Below are 16797 nucleotides of genomic sequence, written 5' to 3' on the forward strand. Positions count from 1 at the left end.
TTAGCCCTGAACTGTAATGTCTGTTTTATTGTGCCTTGTAGTGGCAGTAGAAAGGCACTTACTTTGGATTTGGAGCGGAGCCATCAGCGTGGGGCAAATGGAGCGACCCATTCAGTAGCTCTAAATTTTTTTAAAGACCTCTCTGCTCGAGCTTGGTGCTGACACAAAAGGAGGTATTGATGTAAGCAAAGACTGAAGCTTTGTGTTAGTGTGCCTACCAGATCTGGCTGGAGGAAACAGTTTCTTTCAGAAACCTTCATTCAAAATGCAAATGTGCCACATCTTATACTCGAGAAGCCTACTGTAGGCCCGTTTTATTCCAGTTATGCGGTACTTTTAGAGACACAGAAATGAAAAAGGGACACGCACCGTTGGGCAAAGTTTGATTAGTTTTTAAATTTTTAAATTGAATCCATTTGCAGTTCTTGGGGTTTTTTGTTTATACACTAATGCAAATGTCTCTAAACACTCTTTTTGACTCACAGTGCCCAGGTCATCTTCACAAAGGCCCTAAGGCATCAAAGAAAACCAAACAAAGCACAACAATTGCGAAAATCCTAAATGTTCTTTGTGGCATGGCAGAGATGAATTTTGTGGCTTTAAATTCCCTCACTAATGAATGCGTGTCTAGGTTTAAAATAAATGCATGATGAGTGTATTTCCACCTGGAACAAAGGAGCGAGACGGTGCGCAAATACGTGAATGACACCCATTCACTGAGAATCAGAGTAGCACTTTGTCATCTTCTCTTCTTTGCACCACCTGCTGACCTCATCCCAACTATTTACTTAAACTCTCCCTTCACCCACAAAGCTATTGTTGGTGTTGCAGGGGGCTGAATGCTACTCTGCTAAAGCCATGGAACGTTCAAGATATTTCAATCTAGACAGTAGATTTAGTGGTGGGAGTGAAGCTCTGGGTAGAGGGCTTGGCCACACTGTGCATAAACACTGAGGTCATAATCAAAATGATAAAGTGTGCTCCAGTGAAAACAAAGGCAGAGAAAAAAAAACAGTAGGAAAGTCAAAGAATTGACTGTATTTGGGCAGAAAATTCCTCATCACATGCCCTAGAGCAGTAGTTCCAGCATTTTCTTTAAAATACCGCACTCATCACCAATACTGTCATTTTGTTTCTTTATACATTTCGGTGGCTGTAATGGTCAGACAGCTTAGGCCTCTGCCCACAGCTCATTGGTAGTTTTCATTTGTTTTGCTGGATCTAAATCCAGAGAGAATGTGCATCCGCTTCCGCTCTGTCAAAGGCTTTTTATGGGATGGTCAACCACAATGGAGTATTAAAAAAAACCAAAAACCTGTGTCATGTGACAGAGAAATGAGAAGAAATTTATTATTTCAGTGTACGATACAAATGTTTTGATATCTGCTGCACAAAATCGCCCAAGTTAGAATTCGAGCATCCTCTGTGTCAGGCGGTGATCAAACACTTCCTGCTGAAAGATAAACGGACAACAAAGATAAGGATAAAAGGATGTTATGGGCTGTAGATGTACATGGATAAGTATGTGCCGTTATGGTCGTTCGTATTTGAGAAACACTGGCACTTCTAAACTGCTGTGGAAAAACTGTTGATAGCAAACACATCAGTGCAGCCGTGGCAGGGAAACGAAACCGCATTGGATCTTTGATGTCTGTCTATGGTCGGTGGGGGGGGAGAAAAAAAATAACAGTGCTAATAAATCCCCAGGTTATCGTTTCCTGTTTCAGCTAAAAATTTGAAAAATGTCTGCACGACAGTTCACGTGACACCTGATCTGGTGTCAATAAATGCCAACAAAAAGAACAAGTTTACTGCCTGAATTTTATTTGAAACAGCATGATGATGCCCAAAAAGTGCTTCCTCTGCAAAGTCTGGGCAGAGCATTTTCTGTCATTATACTGGAAAACCGCCCATATAGGTTCTATGTATAGTTGAAAAATGAGGAGAAAGGATAAGAGAATTTTTAATGATAGTGAAAATTCTAGTACATACCTTTTACACTGCAGACTAAAACGGCTTCATTTGTCTCCTCATCATTCTTCACTTGTATGCAGTTAGTTTTGAGCAATGAGATTCTGTACCCACTCCATGCCCTCATTATCACATGCAACAACCTGACTTTTATGAATTGCATTCCTCCGTGCGAGATTATTTACTGTGAATTTAGATTTATGTCTCCTCCTGAACCATTATTATCGCCTGCATCAGCGCAAGTTTTAATGCGTCTGAATCACCTCAATTTCGGTGTCTGTTTATCACACATCTAACGGCAACGGCATCATTCGAGGTCCTCTGTTTAGCATATTTCAAACCCTGCATGGTTGATGTGGCAGGGTACCATATAACAGAGCTGGAGGGTGGGGTTACCTAAATGCCCTCATTTCACCGCTGGATGGGGGTGGGAGGTTGGGATGAGGGGTGAGAAGGCTTTAATTCAGTGGAAAGTGGTTATTCTATATTTTACCCAACCATACAGTGACTCCACCCTCCACACATGCCACATAAAGCCACTCCAATATAAGAGTTTATGAATGCCGAACCTCTCTCCATTAGGTTGACACCGAGGCGCTGTGGACCTGGCAACACTTTTTACCAAAATAGAACAACCAGCCCAAACACACCACATAATCATCTGTTGATAGGAGTGAATGTACTTCAAGTGCACTGAGGTGGCTCCGCGTAGCAGTGTGTGAGAACTCCAATGGATAGATGTTTCAATAAAAAAAAGTCACTAAATATAAAAAGAGAATTAAGTGAGTGAGAGAAAGAGAGAGAGAGAGAGAGACGGAATGAACGACAGCCTCTCTGTATTTCTGTAAGTGGGTGGGGTCAGGTGGACGAAAAAGATTTGGACCACGTTATATGTAAAAGCTGGGGTAATTACTAGGTTTGGAGACTTAAATAGCCAGGCCCACAGTGGTAAACACACTGGAAGTCAAGGCAGCTGCCTCGGCAGTATCCTTCCCTCCTGCCGCCTTAGAGACAAACCAGTCAGTCTGCAGGAACCCTAAACATTTTGTTTAGAAAGGTCCCAAAAAAAGCATGAGGCGCTTCCATTAACCAGTCAGACAAACAGTAAAGAGGCTCGGAAATCAGTGCGGTTGTTTCCCAGCTAAAGCTATGACATGAACTGTGAATGTTTCTTTTGTAGATTTCCTTGTTTTCTTCTTGCACAAAGCACAAAAAGACGCCAACAAACTCTTTTATGCACAAAAATGAATGTGAACCAGTCGTGAGCAGTAATGGAACAAATGACAGGAAGATTTCAAGGCCGCAGTAAACTTCGGTATCAGAACTGCTCGTCTGATGCTCAGGCCGACTTTTCAGATGTCGAATTGAGAGGTGGGGTTTGGTGATGTGTTCAGATGAGTTGTTTTATTTCAAAATACGACCCTTGGACTCCAATGCAATATGGGACAACAACAGTAAAAGACTGTGGTGGTCTATTGGTCCACCACTTTAGTCCAGACTGAAATATCTTAACAGACATTTTTGGATCCTACTGAAATCGTTAAAAAAAAATAACTCATGACAAAATGAAGGAGCCGCGCTAATGTCAGCTGGGTGTAAAAGTCTTTGAAAACAAATGGGTTTGCTATGGTTACGCTGCTGTGTAAAATTGTGCCCAAACATGAACACAAATGAGTTAGTAAAAGAAGGTTTATTGTCACAAACAAATTGCAAAAAGTCCATACCTGGAACATCAGCAAAATGCCATCCCGGAACATCGGGGCCCCTTTTTATCACCAGCCAAGAGACTTGTGTCAACAGACAGGGACCTGCTGACAAACCTCGCACAATCCTGCAAACCAGCTGCAGTTGGAATGTTTGCTTTCAGTAGCAGTGTAAACATCTGTTTTACAGAAAGGGTCCTTCCAATCAAGAGGACTTCAAACAATTTTTTGGCCAATTTGGAACGTGCATGTACAGCAAACTACTACATACGTGTGCAAGTAAAGTAATCCCCTGCAGACGGGGAAAGAACCAGTGGAGCACATTCGGACCTGGAGTCATTATAACTTTTTTTAAGCAAAGATAAGAAATAAATACATTTAGCGCGGAACATTATTTCATTTACATCTCATGCATAGAAATAACCTGGCAAAACATTGGCACATTTCCTCTTCCTGCCATGAGCGTTGCAATACAAAGCAATTCATTTTTTGGCTATGCATTACAACTCTTTTTCAAGTTTCTTTGGTGTAAAAGCAGATTGTGTTACTAACTCAGGAGTTGACGGACACAAATAATAAAGAATGAGGATCCTGGAAGTCTTTGAAACTGCTCATATATTCCTCAAACACACAGCTATCATCTTTAGGACCTTTTGGACAAGCCCAAAACACAGTTTGCGTTACAAAGAGAAAATAGTCCGGAGTGCAAAAACAAAGATACTCTGGCCTCCTGTTTTCACCTTACCCATACTGTATGTAAAATGTCAACATCCTTGCTTCAATACTTAAAAGTTTGATATATACTTTTTGCTCAACTATAAATTTTATTCTTCAAACTATTTTAAATAGTAAAAAACTTTAAATAGCACACAGTTAGAAAAAAAATAAAGCTCTCTGCATCAGGATAAAAGTCCCCAATAAATATCAGTCATTCCAGAGTTTTCAGGAAGGCTGCAGGTTTTTCCTGCATCAGGATTCAGAGTTCCTGTCAGTTAGTCTATGAAAAGTTGAACATTTTATCCTCAATCAAACTTGCAGACTTATCTGTTAACATCTCTTCACTGCTTACAAATTTGTACCCAAAAAGTTTCATCGTTGGCCCGCAAACTTTCTGTACAACCTGGGCTATTTTGAAAGGTAAACTAAACCTCCATTTCTCTACTTGTTCCGAGGAGTTCTTCTGTGTGGAGTAGACGCCGCTGGTCTTCGCCGCCTGGGTGTTCTTCAGGATCCAGGATTTCACTTGTGGAGTGAACGGGATTCCAGTGAACCTGTACATCTCCGTCGCCTTCCTCATGGGAAACCGAGCGATGTCCTCATACCGCACCAGCATGTAACGTCCACGAAGCCACGATGGTCGCCTGAGGCCGATCTCTGCAGACATCCTGATGTTGTCGCAGTTTCCCTTCAGCTTCCTCACCTCGTCATCTTCAATGGGCACATCCCCACCGACAGCCCACTGCTTCCAGTTCTTGTATTTGGCTGCAAAGGCCACCATGCGTGAGGCCAGCACAGCCCGGGGGTCCCGAACCAGCTGAATGAACTTCACGTCGAGGCGTGGGTCCTCCGTCAGAGGACGGAGGGTCTCCAGCTGGCGCACCCTCACGGACTTGATGGCCCTGTGCTCCTTCTGGAGGCAGGACTGAGACGCCATGGTCAGGTTCAGGGGCCCGCAGCGCCTGGTCCTGCAGTGATAGCGCTCAAAGACCCCTTTGATGAAGGGGCTGCAGACCGACTCCTCACACAAGGAGCTGCTGGACTCCCTGCGGAAGAGGGCGGTGGTGATATGGTCCACAGGGGGGGGGTCGATAAAGCTCTCCAGCAGGGAGAAGTCGCACAGGAAGAGCTGCCGGAGCACGTCGCGGTACGCCTTGGCCGCCGCTGTGGCGTTGGTGCCTCCGGTGTCCAGTGTCAGCATCTTTTCCACGTGCCACAGAGGCTCAAACGAGTAAAACATGTTGTCGCCCTGCTGGTTGAAAAACTCGCCCACGAACGAGGAACCCGTCCTGGTGGTGGCGAGCAGGAGGATGTGTTTCCTGCCCCTTGTCATCACCTCCTGGTGTTCGCTGTAGTTCTCCAGGCGCCGCTTCATCAGCGTGAAGGCCGAGTCAATCTTGCCGAGTGAGGTAAAGGAACCATTGTGCTTCAGCAGTATGTGGGAGAAGCCACTTGGCTGTAGAGGCGTCCGGGGAGTCTGCTTTAAGGTGAGCTTATCTGACACCCTGAGTGTGAGAGGAACCTCAGAGTCTTATCATCATTCAAAGTCAACATTATTGACAATCAACCTACAGTATTTACCTCAATATTTGATACAATGTTGTGTTGCTATAGGTGTTTTTGTAAAATATGTGTTTAAACATACACAAACCTTCTGGAAACTAAAAACACGCACCATTGATCACATAAATGCACTTACCTTGAGATAATGTTGTTTTCCTTCTCAATGATAACAAGTGCCACAAAAAAGACAATGGATATGGTGTATTTGATCCTCATTCTTGGATGTAGCTGTGTCGGGATATGCTTTTACAGACTGCTTCTTAATAGGTTCTGCCAATCTCGCAAGTCTCCAGTCGCCTTCTTAAAGAGCCTTCCGGTTATTTGTATTCCTCGCTGTAGGCGATGTTTCACCCTGTAAATGAAATGCACATCAACATGTCAGTTACACATTTTGCACATCTGAGCGCGGCTGTTAGATTCTACTTGGTCTCAAATTTTTTTTCTAGGTATTTGTTCTAACTATTAATGGAAATCAGGAAGTTGAAAGTCTATTTTTGAGTATGTGTAATTGCACTGTGATGCTGCGTCACAGTCGTGGTTACATGGGGGATCATCTCATTCCTATGACTCCTTTCTTCCTGTCTTAGGTGACGAAGGCATCAAGCCAAAGATTAACTCGGTGACAAAAATATCATATCTTGAGAAGGTAAGATTGGAAAATGGCTGGTATCTAAGCCAAACCTTCCCACGAGGAAGTCCTTGTTATCTTTAAGTGCACCAGTGCATGTCAGGAACATGCCCACCCACCATGCTAGACTGAAAGATGGTGCACTGTATTTACTTAGTCCTTGTGGAAGGGCACAAATGTGTTAAAGGAAACTGGCATGTCCATGTTATCAATACTTGGTGTGATATATATATTCCGTACAGCATATTACTTAGTTAGTTAGAAATGGTACATTCGACGAGAGGAGCGAGAGAACAACTTGATCTGCAGATTCTTAAATGCCAGAAAAACAATGTGTCAAGTGACAACTTTCCTCATAAGGACGAGCAGCCCAGATAATGAGGTGTTTTCTCAGAGGTGATGACTAAGCAATCTTTTAGACTTGGACCCATCAGTCAACACTTTGTGTAACTGTTGACCAATCTGTTATATGTAAGAAAAAAGGCTCTTGGTTCTGCAGAAACAAGTAAAATTTGTGCTTTGTACCCAAAAGTAATTTTGGATAAAAATCAGTTGACATATCGAAGAAATATTTGAATATGTGGGACAGACTGCACAGTCTTTTTGAATAAACTTTGATTCCACGCTGTTTGCTTTAAAAGTCAGAGTCGTCTGGGTGACAGTGATAATGCTCCCTCCCACTGATAGGTAGCAGGGTTGCCTGTGGCTCAAACTACCAGCTGCTCCTCCATGTCAAGACTGGGAGGAGATCTTTTCAACAGGGGCCCTCAGTGACATGTCTTACTGGTACAGTAGACCATCTGGTGAAGGGCTAATGACTTGCTGCTTCCCCATAATATGCTTTTGTACTTCCAAAGTCCTGACTGGGACATGTGCAAATGCTAAGAGGTGTAACTGCACAGTGCTGAAACTGAAGGGGAGAGCCATAAATTGTAGAGTTGCGAGCCCGGAGGCCATTCGGTATGTTTATAAGTCTAAAGAGGGCAGACAGTGGGTAGTCAAATGGAGACACGGGTGGCTTTAAAGATGCCTATTAGGGAATATCTTGCACATTCCTAAGGGATTAATATTCGTCCAATTTTGGCTCAGATCCCTGACTAATCTTTGGAATTTAACATAATCCTGCCCACCTCCTCTGTCAGTGAAAGGGGCAGTAACACGGCGAGAGCAAACAAGACCGTCTCCACTAAAAATATAAGCAGGCACACAGAAGATCTACAGTAGTTTGTTTTAAATCGTGAATCACACATCTGGGGTGGTGAAGACATTTGTTTATTGGCTCTGTCAGGTGCCACGAACAGAATCCTGAGAGTGTCTGCGACTCCGTATGGATCACTGTTAAACGACTGCAGCTTTGGGGCCGACATTAGTGAAACTGCTGCTATTAATCAGCGGAGCCACAGGCAACAGAACCAGCCTTTTCACTCGCCACAGCCAGTTTCTCGCGCCTGACACGAAACAACTAGCACTGTGAGTGAAAAGCCGGATACATGACCATCATTTTTCTGAATTGTGATGGGCCTCGAACATCTTTGAGTGTCTCTGTGAGACATCTGGAGGTCCAGTTCTCACATCCTGTTGCAACCTCTGTCCAGGGCTTCTGTCCTGAGCAGAGAAACCAGTCCAAGTGACCACAGTCTAAACACAGGGAACGGTTGGACGCTGCCTGTGAAATTCTCTGGGAGGGGTACGGCAAGTTTAGAGCACTGTTGACGTGGAACAGCGTGTAATGAAAAGGTGAACAGCCTGTACGCTGAGACACGTTTTCACCAGGAGAGGAAAAATGAGCTCCATCTTGCACCACCCTGCCGCATGCCACAACCACAAAGGTCTCTTTACACAGCAGTGACTCTAAAACCCCCTGTGGGCTGGGATCGCAGAACATAAACTCCCGGGTCATTCACACGTCACTTGGGTCAGTGACTAAAGCCCCTGAATGTGTCAAGTCATGTAGGACTGGTCAGAGCGTCGGCTGCAACAGAGGAAATCACTTAAGCGCCCAGTTGTCATTTTACATTGGGCAAATACAGTCGCAGTTTGTCCAAGTAAACCAACTGAAGATGTGAGTAGAACCACAGCTACACTGCAGAATATTCATCCAGCAGTGACTGTACCTGAACAAATTAAGACAAAAACTGAAATGATTTAGCCTAACGAATCAGATGAGGGAACCGTTACTGACATTTACAGCATTTTTTGTTCTAGTTCTGTGGGACCATGTGTTTAAGCAGCTACGGTTTCTCAGGATATGATTTGAAATAAACAAAAATCTAAAGCAATTCATTAAGAAAATAAGTGGTCTGAGGTTTTTTTCATTTATATGGTAAATTAGATGTAGTCCAATTATCTCGGTTTATTGCATCTGCTGTGTAAAGTAAGAAAGAAAAACACACATGAGCTGACATTCTTGAATATTCACTAACCACTGAGGCATATGACACGTTTGATCATCTGCTCATAACAAAACCGCCACTGCGCTATTTATCATCTTGTTACAAAGGCTTTTAATAGCTGCCTTTTATTTAATGTACATCTCATGTGAAGACAAATTAAACAGCAGCCAGCCGAGCCCATCTTGCTTGAGATTGTGTGTTGCGAATATACAGTATGTCACACAGGATCCCATTACAACACCATGAATGGGATTTTTTTTCCCCTCACTTCATCATCTCCCAAACACGATTTATGTATGTGTCATACAGTAAATATAGGAGAATGAGTCCTGATATACAAAAAAAAATAAAAAATAGGGTAAAAAATGTTTGAAATATAATGGCGGACTAGAGTTTGGCGATACTACAATATTTGATAATACACAGAAAGATACTGTGGTATCTCTCTATGTTTTATCATTAACTATCATTCAACAGTTGAAATTAGCAAGGAAAAACTCTTATGTCATTCCCATCTGGTTATTTCATCGAAATTTAGCTTTTTAGAAAAAATCTCCAAAACCGCCAATCATGATAAACTCCAAACTTTATACATCAACTCTGTGCTACAAATTATGTATAGTGTGATAAGAGAGAGTTATTGTCTATATAAGGAGATATAAGAGTCTTGTTGTACACTTTGGCCACTTACCAATGTTAAAACAAGGAAAGTCTCTTTTTGGTCTGTTTGACTGGCGGTTTTAGTGTTTTTATCTGATTTCATGAAACGCTGTTGTTATTATTACCAGCCAGTTTAATGAAGTGCCGTTGCTTATGAATTTTAATATATCATTTATGAATGATATTTCATAAAATTTTATAAATTAGTTTGGCAAGAAATGGAAGTCACCTTAGGCTTTAAGCTCTATCCATCACACTGTTGGAGTGAAGGGATGTGTGTGTGTGTGTGTGGGAGAGAGAGAGAGAGAGACAGAGAGAAGGATTTTTGGAACAATTAGTTAATTTTACACGTCACATTAAAACAAATATATGAATGCATGGTTATGCCGTAAATCTACAGCGGTGAATTTGCTGTTAGATTATGAAAAAGGATCTATAAACATTGGGAAAACGACTTGGCCTGTATAGTGCTGTGGTCAGGGGCCCTGGAAATGGGGTGTTGCACTTAAAGGTGAAAAGGACGAGGCGTCCAAAGTGAAGTCACGCTTTCATAATAAAACAAATCCTTAAAGAAAATCTGTAGATATTAGCGACGGTACAGTAACTGTTGAGTGACTTTATTGTACTTTGAAGTCGCCTTGTCATTGGTTTCATTTCATATGCCAGTCCTGGGCTACTATATGTCTCGGTTATTTATGAATTGTTATCATGCAGGTGTATGGGGGTAAATCTATGTGTCTGTTTTCTATACCCACCATCATGATGAGCTGCGGAGTCCGTGAAGTTGATCACCGTTTCCTCCAGGAGCGACTCCGGACAGAAATGAATCCCATCACTTCCCCGAGACGATACTTCACTCGTGCGCCCAAGAAGAATAATCCAACCCCGAAGCAGCAGCGGGAGCAGAAGTCTTGGCGAGTGCAACCTGTGGATCGGATGGGATCATGTTCGAGGAGGCTGCAGGTCGGGCCGCCCGGTGAACTGGAGCACTGGGGTCCATCCAACGAAGTCCCGACTCGGGGAATCACATGAGGAGAGTTCGTGTCCAAGGGAGCGGAGCTTCGGGCAGGAGGCGCGCCGCCGGGACCCCACGCAGACCCCCGAGGTCGCAGTGTGTAACTACAGGACGACAAAGCAAACGTATAGGTCTGCACGTGTAAAGAATGTGATAAACACCGTCAAAGGTCAACAATTGGGTTTTCGGTCTGAAACTCCACTTGTTTAGGGAAAATGTATGGTTTTATTAGTTGTTGATGTAGCGCCAACAAAACGATGGCAGCAATCCACCTAGTGGCGAAGAACACACCGTTCGCCCCAACGTGTATATACACATGGAGCGGAATAAGTACAGATGCTGTCTATGACACGATTTATATTATATGATATTAAGTTATATTAGAGATGCACGTTTTCCCTTAAGCACTGTACTTACCGCACTTAAATGTAAATATGTATTACATTTAAGGTAATTCATACTTTTACTCTACTACATTTCAAAGGGAAATGTTCTTCATGCTGCATTACATTTATGTGTCTTCTGTAATTAGTAACTTTACAGATTTCATATAAGATCAATTCATCAAATATATATACACATATTTTTTTTCCAATAGATTCGTACGTAGCAAATTAATTGAACCTTGGTCATTTACAACATTAACACATTACATTTCCTCAATTTCCTCATCAGTAATGATAAAGTAATTAGAATATCGTGTCATGGTGTAACACCCATCACTTTCATCCCTGGTACTTTAACTACGATTTACCATTAAAACGTTTGTGCATGACTTTGCTGTTAATAAGCTTTTTATATTTTATTTTCAACATTTCAATGTTGCTATTTTAACGTTAGTAAAGCATCTAAGCACTTCTTCGACCGCTATACACGACGTTACATGACCAGAAAGAGCCGAGCGACCTAGAAACTACAATTCCCACCAAGCCCGTCGCGTATCGATGACGCGCGAAGCGAGAATTTTCCGGAAGCTTGCGAAACAGTTGCGTCAGTAACTTGCGCACTTGTATCTTGAGGAAGGTGAACGACGAGCGTTGCTCTCCAGGTACGTAACTTCAATTTAACAGCCACATTTCCCGAAAGTAGCAACCACCCAACAGACAATGTGTTAGTATTGTTGACGTTGGTTTATTTATGGAGGAAAAACCGCAACACGGGTTGTTTAACATAGCATGTTAGCTAACCATGGCTAGCTTACTCAACCACACTGCAATGTTATGATTTCTGAGTTGACTCTCCTCACTGACTTTTATTGCAGTTTTATTGCCGTATTGCCCAAACGTGTTTAAATACCGGCGTTGTGGCTTTAACATAAACATTTAACAAATCACTCAGGCAGTGACTGACGCAGTGTTCATCTCTCAGGATAATATACAGTCAACATGTTGGTGGCGAGGCTGACGTGCCTGAGGACTCTCCCCGTGGCCGGGCTCCGTCCCGTGCTGATGCAGGGGTCCCCGGCCCTGAGAGCACCCACCCTCAAGGCCTGTCCACCCCTGCTCAGGCCCCAACAGGTACAGTCAAGATCACCCACCAGACGATCACCATCATCTCCATCGTCTCCATCATCTCCATCATCTCCATCATCTCCATCATCTCCATCATCTCCATCGCGCGACCACTGTTCATTAATATGACATTATCATTACGTCTGGGACAACAGTAGACTAGGGTTTGAAGAAACCCAATATTCTTGGTGCTGATTCACACAAATTATGATATGGTGTAGTGGTTAAAAAGAAAAAAGAAAAAACTCTATTAAACATGGTATTTAGTGTCCACTTTAGTGTCTTGGGAGAGAGAAAAGTAACTAGCGGAAGCCAAATTTTCTTCCCATCATTACAAAATTAGATATGTGGGCAGCAATTCAGATGTTTCAAACTAGGCTACAAAAAACTGTCCATTCACTGATGGGGTGCAAATTTGAGCTACGAAATAACCAGTCCTTCTAGTTTTCATTTTAGCGCATCTGATCTTTCCTCTAAGAGGAAGTTGTTATCAATAGGACAGTATATGAAATGTATGGCGATGAATGCACTCATTGCATTGAAGCACTGAAGGCCAACTGACTGATGTCTGTTGCTCGCTCTCCGATTATTTTCACATATAAGTAATAAAAGCTGGACACCTAATTAGTATTTGCAGGTTTGTTTCAATGCCTGTTCTTCTATTTCCAGGGTTTTTCCTCCAAGTCCAGATTTGGTTTTCGCCGTGGGAAAACGACCAGAGACCAGCTCAAAGAAGCAGCGTTTGAGCCGGCGACAGATACCGCCATCCGAAGTAAATACTGTTACATATTCAAGTCGTTTAATGGTAGTTTTTTGCTTCCTGTTGTCTTAAACAGTCAAAATAAATATACCAAAATATATAGTAAATCCTCAGAAGCCTTCTTCGATGGTGAACAAAGTTACCACTACATGACCAGAAAAAAACATTATACCTCTGACAGATACAGTTCATCCATCGTCTACCGCTTTATCCATTAAAGATACAGTTCTGGTCTTTAAAATGTTTTAGCGCATCTGATCAGATTCATGAGATAAAATCATTTTTGTTACATCCCTAGTTGATGGCATGGGAAGAATCATTCTGGCTGGCGGTGCTGCAGTTGGTCTTGGAGCTCTGTGCTACTATGGACTCGGCATGTCCAATGAAATTGGTGCCATTGAGAAAGCAGTGTGAGTAACCGGCTGCTCTTTAACTTTGTTTTGAAAGCACAGGTTATTTGAAAGTGTCCATGATTGACTCTTTGTTTTTTGGGCCTGTTCTTCTCTGTGCAGGATCTGGCCTCAGTATGTGAAGGACAGGATCCACTCCACCTACATGTACTTTGCAGGCAGTGTTGGACTAACCGCTCTGTCAGCTGTAGCCGTGAGCAGGACACCGGCACTCATGGGTCTGATGATGAGAGGATCCTGGCTGGTAAGCTTCATAACACAATACACTCGACACGCATGTAGGTTTTGACATTTATTTCTTTAAATTAAATTGAAGACTAAACACCACTGAGATCGTTTTGTAAAAACTGCACTTTTCAGCAGTTGCTGTAAAATAATTGACATTTTTATAAGAATTCACAGTTGTTAATATGAAAAGCTGCTGTTTGTTTTTACCCAGGCGATTGGAGCGACTTTTGCAGCAGTGATTGGTGCCGGCATGTTGGTCAGGACCATTTCATATGAGCACAGCCCAATGCCCAAACACCTTGCTTGGATGCTCCATGCAGGTTCGTAGGACCATGTCCTGTGTACAAGTATTATTCTGTAATGTGGTCCCACTCAACTTTGTTATTTCTCTTGTGTAATTGCCTAAGTGTAACACTAGATGGCAGTCCTGTAAAGGCTCAGCAAGGAACAGCTACAGTTGTATTTAATATACTACATGGACATAGACATATGGCACAGATACTTGCTGCTTGTCTTGAATGTGGTATTAAGCCGTCTTGTTGTTGTGTTCATTAATCAGGTGTAATGGGCGCCGTCATCGCCCCTCTCACTCTCCTGGGAGGGCCTCTTGTGATGAGGGCCGCCTGGTACACAGCAGGCATCGTGGGAGGTCTGTCCACTGTGGCCATGTGTGCCCCGAGCGAGAAGTTCCTCAATATGGGTGGTCCGCTGGCCGTCGGCTTTGGAGTGGTCTTCGCTTCCTCTATTGGTTAGTATAATGCCGGAACAATCTCATAAACCAACACCCTGTATATAGACTATCTCCCATTTTGCATTATAATGGTTCAATGTTGCAGTGTTTACCAGTGATTACATTTAGTAATGTGTGAAAAAGTGTGAAAGTGTGAAAATCATAGTGAAATGTCACAAATTGAAATGAGATAATGTGTACTTGTGAATAAACATTATTCCACTATACCTTTTCACAAAATGAGAATTTATAAGACACAGTAATGACAAGTAAATGGCATTGTTTTTCACACAATCCAAATTGAATATATGTAAATGACTTTACTTCGATGTCATACAAAAGGAGAATGTCAGAGCACCGTGTGAATTGATTTTCATGAACTGCAGCACATAACTGACGTGAAGTAATACATAGCTGAATATTTTTTTGAGCATGGTGCGTACTCATTTACAGGCTTCAATAGTATATCTAGTTATGATTATTATACTTTTAATAAATAATCTGTTAATTGGTTATCGTTCATGGAAATTTAACTCTAAAGATATTAAGACTTCCTTTATTAGACTTTATAATGTCTGTGCTTGTCAGATAGTGTAACAACACTTGGTATTTCTTCAAACATTTTAATTTACTTTACCATTAAAAAGACAGAAGAAACAAAAGAACTCAGAAAAATCTCGTGTGTGGACAAGCTTTTCCCCTTTTTCACATTCAGCTCATCAGATGTGTAAAAAATATAATTAGGTGACAGTTACTGTGTGGACAGAAATCTGGCAGCCGTGACAAAGTGCCATTTCTGGGATGGCTCAGTTTCTGAACACAGTGGGGATTATCATCATGCAAATTATGATTCTATCTTGTAAACTAGCATTATTTGTAGTGTGGATTTTTCAAATTCCACTACAAACATATGATAAGTAGATCACCAAATAATAAGTCAGGTCTTAATGCTATAACTATGAATCCACCCCTGCCCACAAACTGCTCTTTAACTCTCACTGAAAATGTTCCTGTATTTTCCAGGATCGATGTTCCTGCCGCCCACGTCAGCGTTCGGAGCAGGGCTTTACTCGGTGGCCATCTACGGAGGCCTGGTCCTGTTCAGCATGTTCCTTCTCTATGATACACAGAAAGTCATCAAGAGGGCGGAGACACACCCACTCTACGGTGTACAGAAATATGATCCCATCAATGCGTAAGTTGCTCCAGGAAATCTCAGTGAAGAACACTTCAAATGCAGTTTTGTGTTGAATAATGTTAGTTTCAGAAACAAAGTTGATGAACCCTTTGGAAATATGCACATATATGAATAGATATGTCTTAAAATATTTTCTCGCTGTATGCACCTGCACCAAGTGTGAATCTTCTCGTCTTCATCATCTTGCAGGTGTATGGGGATTTACATGGATACAATGAACATCTTCATTAGGATGGTGATGATTCTGGCGAACGGCGGCGGCGGCAGAAAGAAGTGAACGGCGACATTTTGACTTCAACTTCAGTTTCACTTCTCACAGAGCTGAACAAAGCCATGTTTTAATGCTAGCAGCAAAACACCAGGTGTCATTCTTAAAGGCAGATATTATCTAACTAGTACATAAACACGTATACTTTGCAAGTGTGTGAAGATGAGGATTGCGCTCCCTGGTGCATGTTGCCAGCCCCAGTCCCAGGTTATGGGTGTTAACAGATTGTTTAAATCTGTCTGTCAACATTATTTCACCTGGCTCCAATGTCCTTTGTTTTGTTCCTAATGTTTTCTATTTATTTTCCTCTTGAATGTTTAAGGATTACATGCAACAGAATCACCACACTCTCAACAAATTACGTATACTATTCTGTATGTACCTACTCCATTATACACTGAAATTCGATTCTGTTGTGGGTTAAAGAGGTTAGTTCATATATTTCTGAGAAAATATACACTTCATTTCAATAATGGAATCTCGTAATAAACAAGTAAAAGGTGCTTTTACCAGATGCTTTTTTGCCAGTTGTTGCTGTTGTCCGCAAACTTAACTATTTGGGCAAAGTTATGTTAAAATCGAGTAGGGCGTGAGATGATGTGAGTCCTTTGGCCTTTTTCTCTGAAGATATTTTGACCTGTCACAGAAGGGAAATCACAGGTCTTGAAAAATTATTATAATTATGGGCCGAATTCCATTTTAGCAACTTCAGTTTCAGTTCTTACTATGACAGTCATTAAGTGGAAAAATACCTCTTTTAATTTAAATATAGGAAGTAAAAAATGCTTAACAAATTTTTTCATTAATAAATGTAATTTGAGTGAGTATTTCCAATCGATTGATATAAAATTCATACAAATTTCCGAAAGTAGTTAAGAAATGCCTATTTTCATTTCCTAGAACCACAAGGTGTCATTTTTTTAATTCTTCTTCACTCCCATCAATAACCCAGAGCCTAGAAGATAAAACAATTTACTATCGTATATGTCACACAGAAAAGCAGTATTTGTGACCAGCGGGGGTCCACCTTGTATTTGCCTAC

At 41.8% G+C, this 16797-nt stretch overlaps 2 protein-coding genes and 1 long non-coding RNA gene across 8 annotated transcripts in view; 2 read left to right on the forward strand and 1 right to left on the reverse strand.

Moving 5' to 3' along the window:
- Positions 1-4983, forward strand: part of LOC124849422 — a 68397-nt gene extending 63414 nt beyond the window's left edge. For 2 of the 4 annotated variants that reach the window (XR_007029830.1, XR_007029833.1), the window contains one exon: positions 4847-4971. This is a non-coding gene — a long non-coding RNA (uncharacterized LOC124849422). Of the gene's footprint in view, positions 1-4846 lie in introns of all 4 variants that reach the window. The other 2 variants (XR_007029831.1, XR_007029832.1) reach the window with 2 other exon arrangements.
- On the reverse strand, positions 2026-10944 carry LOC118287557 (carbohydrate sulfotransferase 3-like). 2 transcript variants are annotated; one of them, XM_047327660.1, is made up of 3 exons: positions 10391-10944; positions 6091-6306; positions 2026-5896 (listed from the first exon to the last, which is right to left on the reverse strand). In XM_047327660.1, the coding sequence occupies exons 2-3, from the start codon at positions 6168-6170 to the stop codon at positions 4672-4674; spliced, it is 1305 nt and encodes a 434-aa protein (XP_047183616.1). In that variant the 5' UTR covers positions 6171-6306; positions 10391-10944; the 3' UTR covers positions 2026-4671. The 2 variants fall into 2 exon arrangements, with proteins under 2 accessions (XP_047183616.1, XP_035468751.1); XM_035612858.2 differs by lacking the exon at positions 10391-10944 and having other exon boundaries at positions 6091-6585.
- Positions 10945-11569: 625 nt separating this feature from the next.
- Positions 11570-16258, forward strand: ghitm (growth hormone inducible transmembrane protein). Of its 2 annotated transcripts, XM_035612859.2 has the most exons (9): positions 11570-11698; positions 12019-12167; positions 12831-12933; positions 13220-13331; positions 13434-13575; positions 13771-13879; positions 14119-14307; positions 15313-15484; positions 15677-16258. In XM_035612859.2, exons 2-9 carry the CDS (start codon positions 12036-12038, stop codon positions 15762-15764), a joined length of 1047 nt encoding a protein of 348 aa, XP_035468752.1. In that variant the 5' UTR covers positions 11570-11698; positions 12019-12035; the 3' UTR covers positions 15765-16258. The 2 variants fall into 2 exon arrangements, with proteins under 2 accessions (XP_035468752.1, XP_035468753.1); XM_035612860.2 differs by lacking the exon at positions 11570-11698 and having other exon boundaries at positions 11973-12167.
- The last annotated feature ends 539 nt before the right edge of the window (positions 16259-16797 follow it).

Source organism: Scophthalmus maximus, chromosome 16, assembly GCF_022379125.1.
Source record: "Scophthalmus maximus strain ysfricsl-2021 chromosome 16, ASM2237912v1, whole genome shotgun sequence".
NCBI lineage: Eukaryota > Metazoa > Chordata > Actinopteri > Pleuronectiformes > Scophthalmidae > Scophthalmus > Scophthalmus maximus.

Bases quoted from the DNA above. Each gene is read 5' to 3' on its own strand.
- LOC118287557 (XM_047327660.1), bottom strand. From the start codon at position 6,170: ATGAGGATCAAATACACCATATCCATTGTCTTTTTTGTGGCACTTGTT. The intron at 5,897-6,090 runs GTAAGTGCATTT...TCTCACACTCAG, and splicing joins GAAAACAACATTATCTCAAG to GGTGTCAGATAAGCTCACCT.
- ghitm (XM_035612859.2), top strand. From the start codon at position 12,036: ATGTTGGTGGCGAGGCTGACGTGCCTGAGGACTCTCCCCGTGGCCGGG. The intron at 13,576-13,770 runs GTAAGCTTCATA...GTTTTTACCCAG, and splicing joins TGATGAGAGGATCCTGGCTG to GCGATTGGAGCGACTTTTGC. The intron at 14,308-15,312 runs GTTAGTATAATG...TGTATTTTCCAG, and splicing joins GGTCTTCGCTTCCTCTATTG to GATCGATGTTCCTGCCGCCC.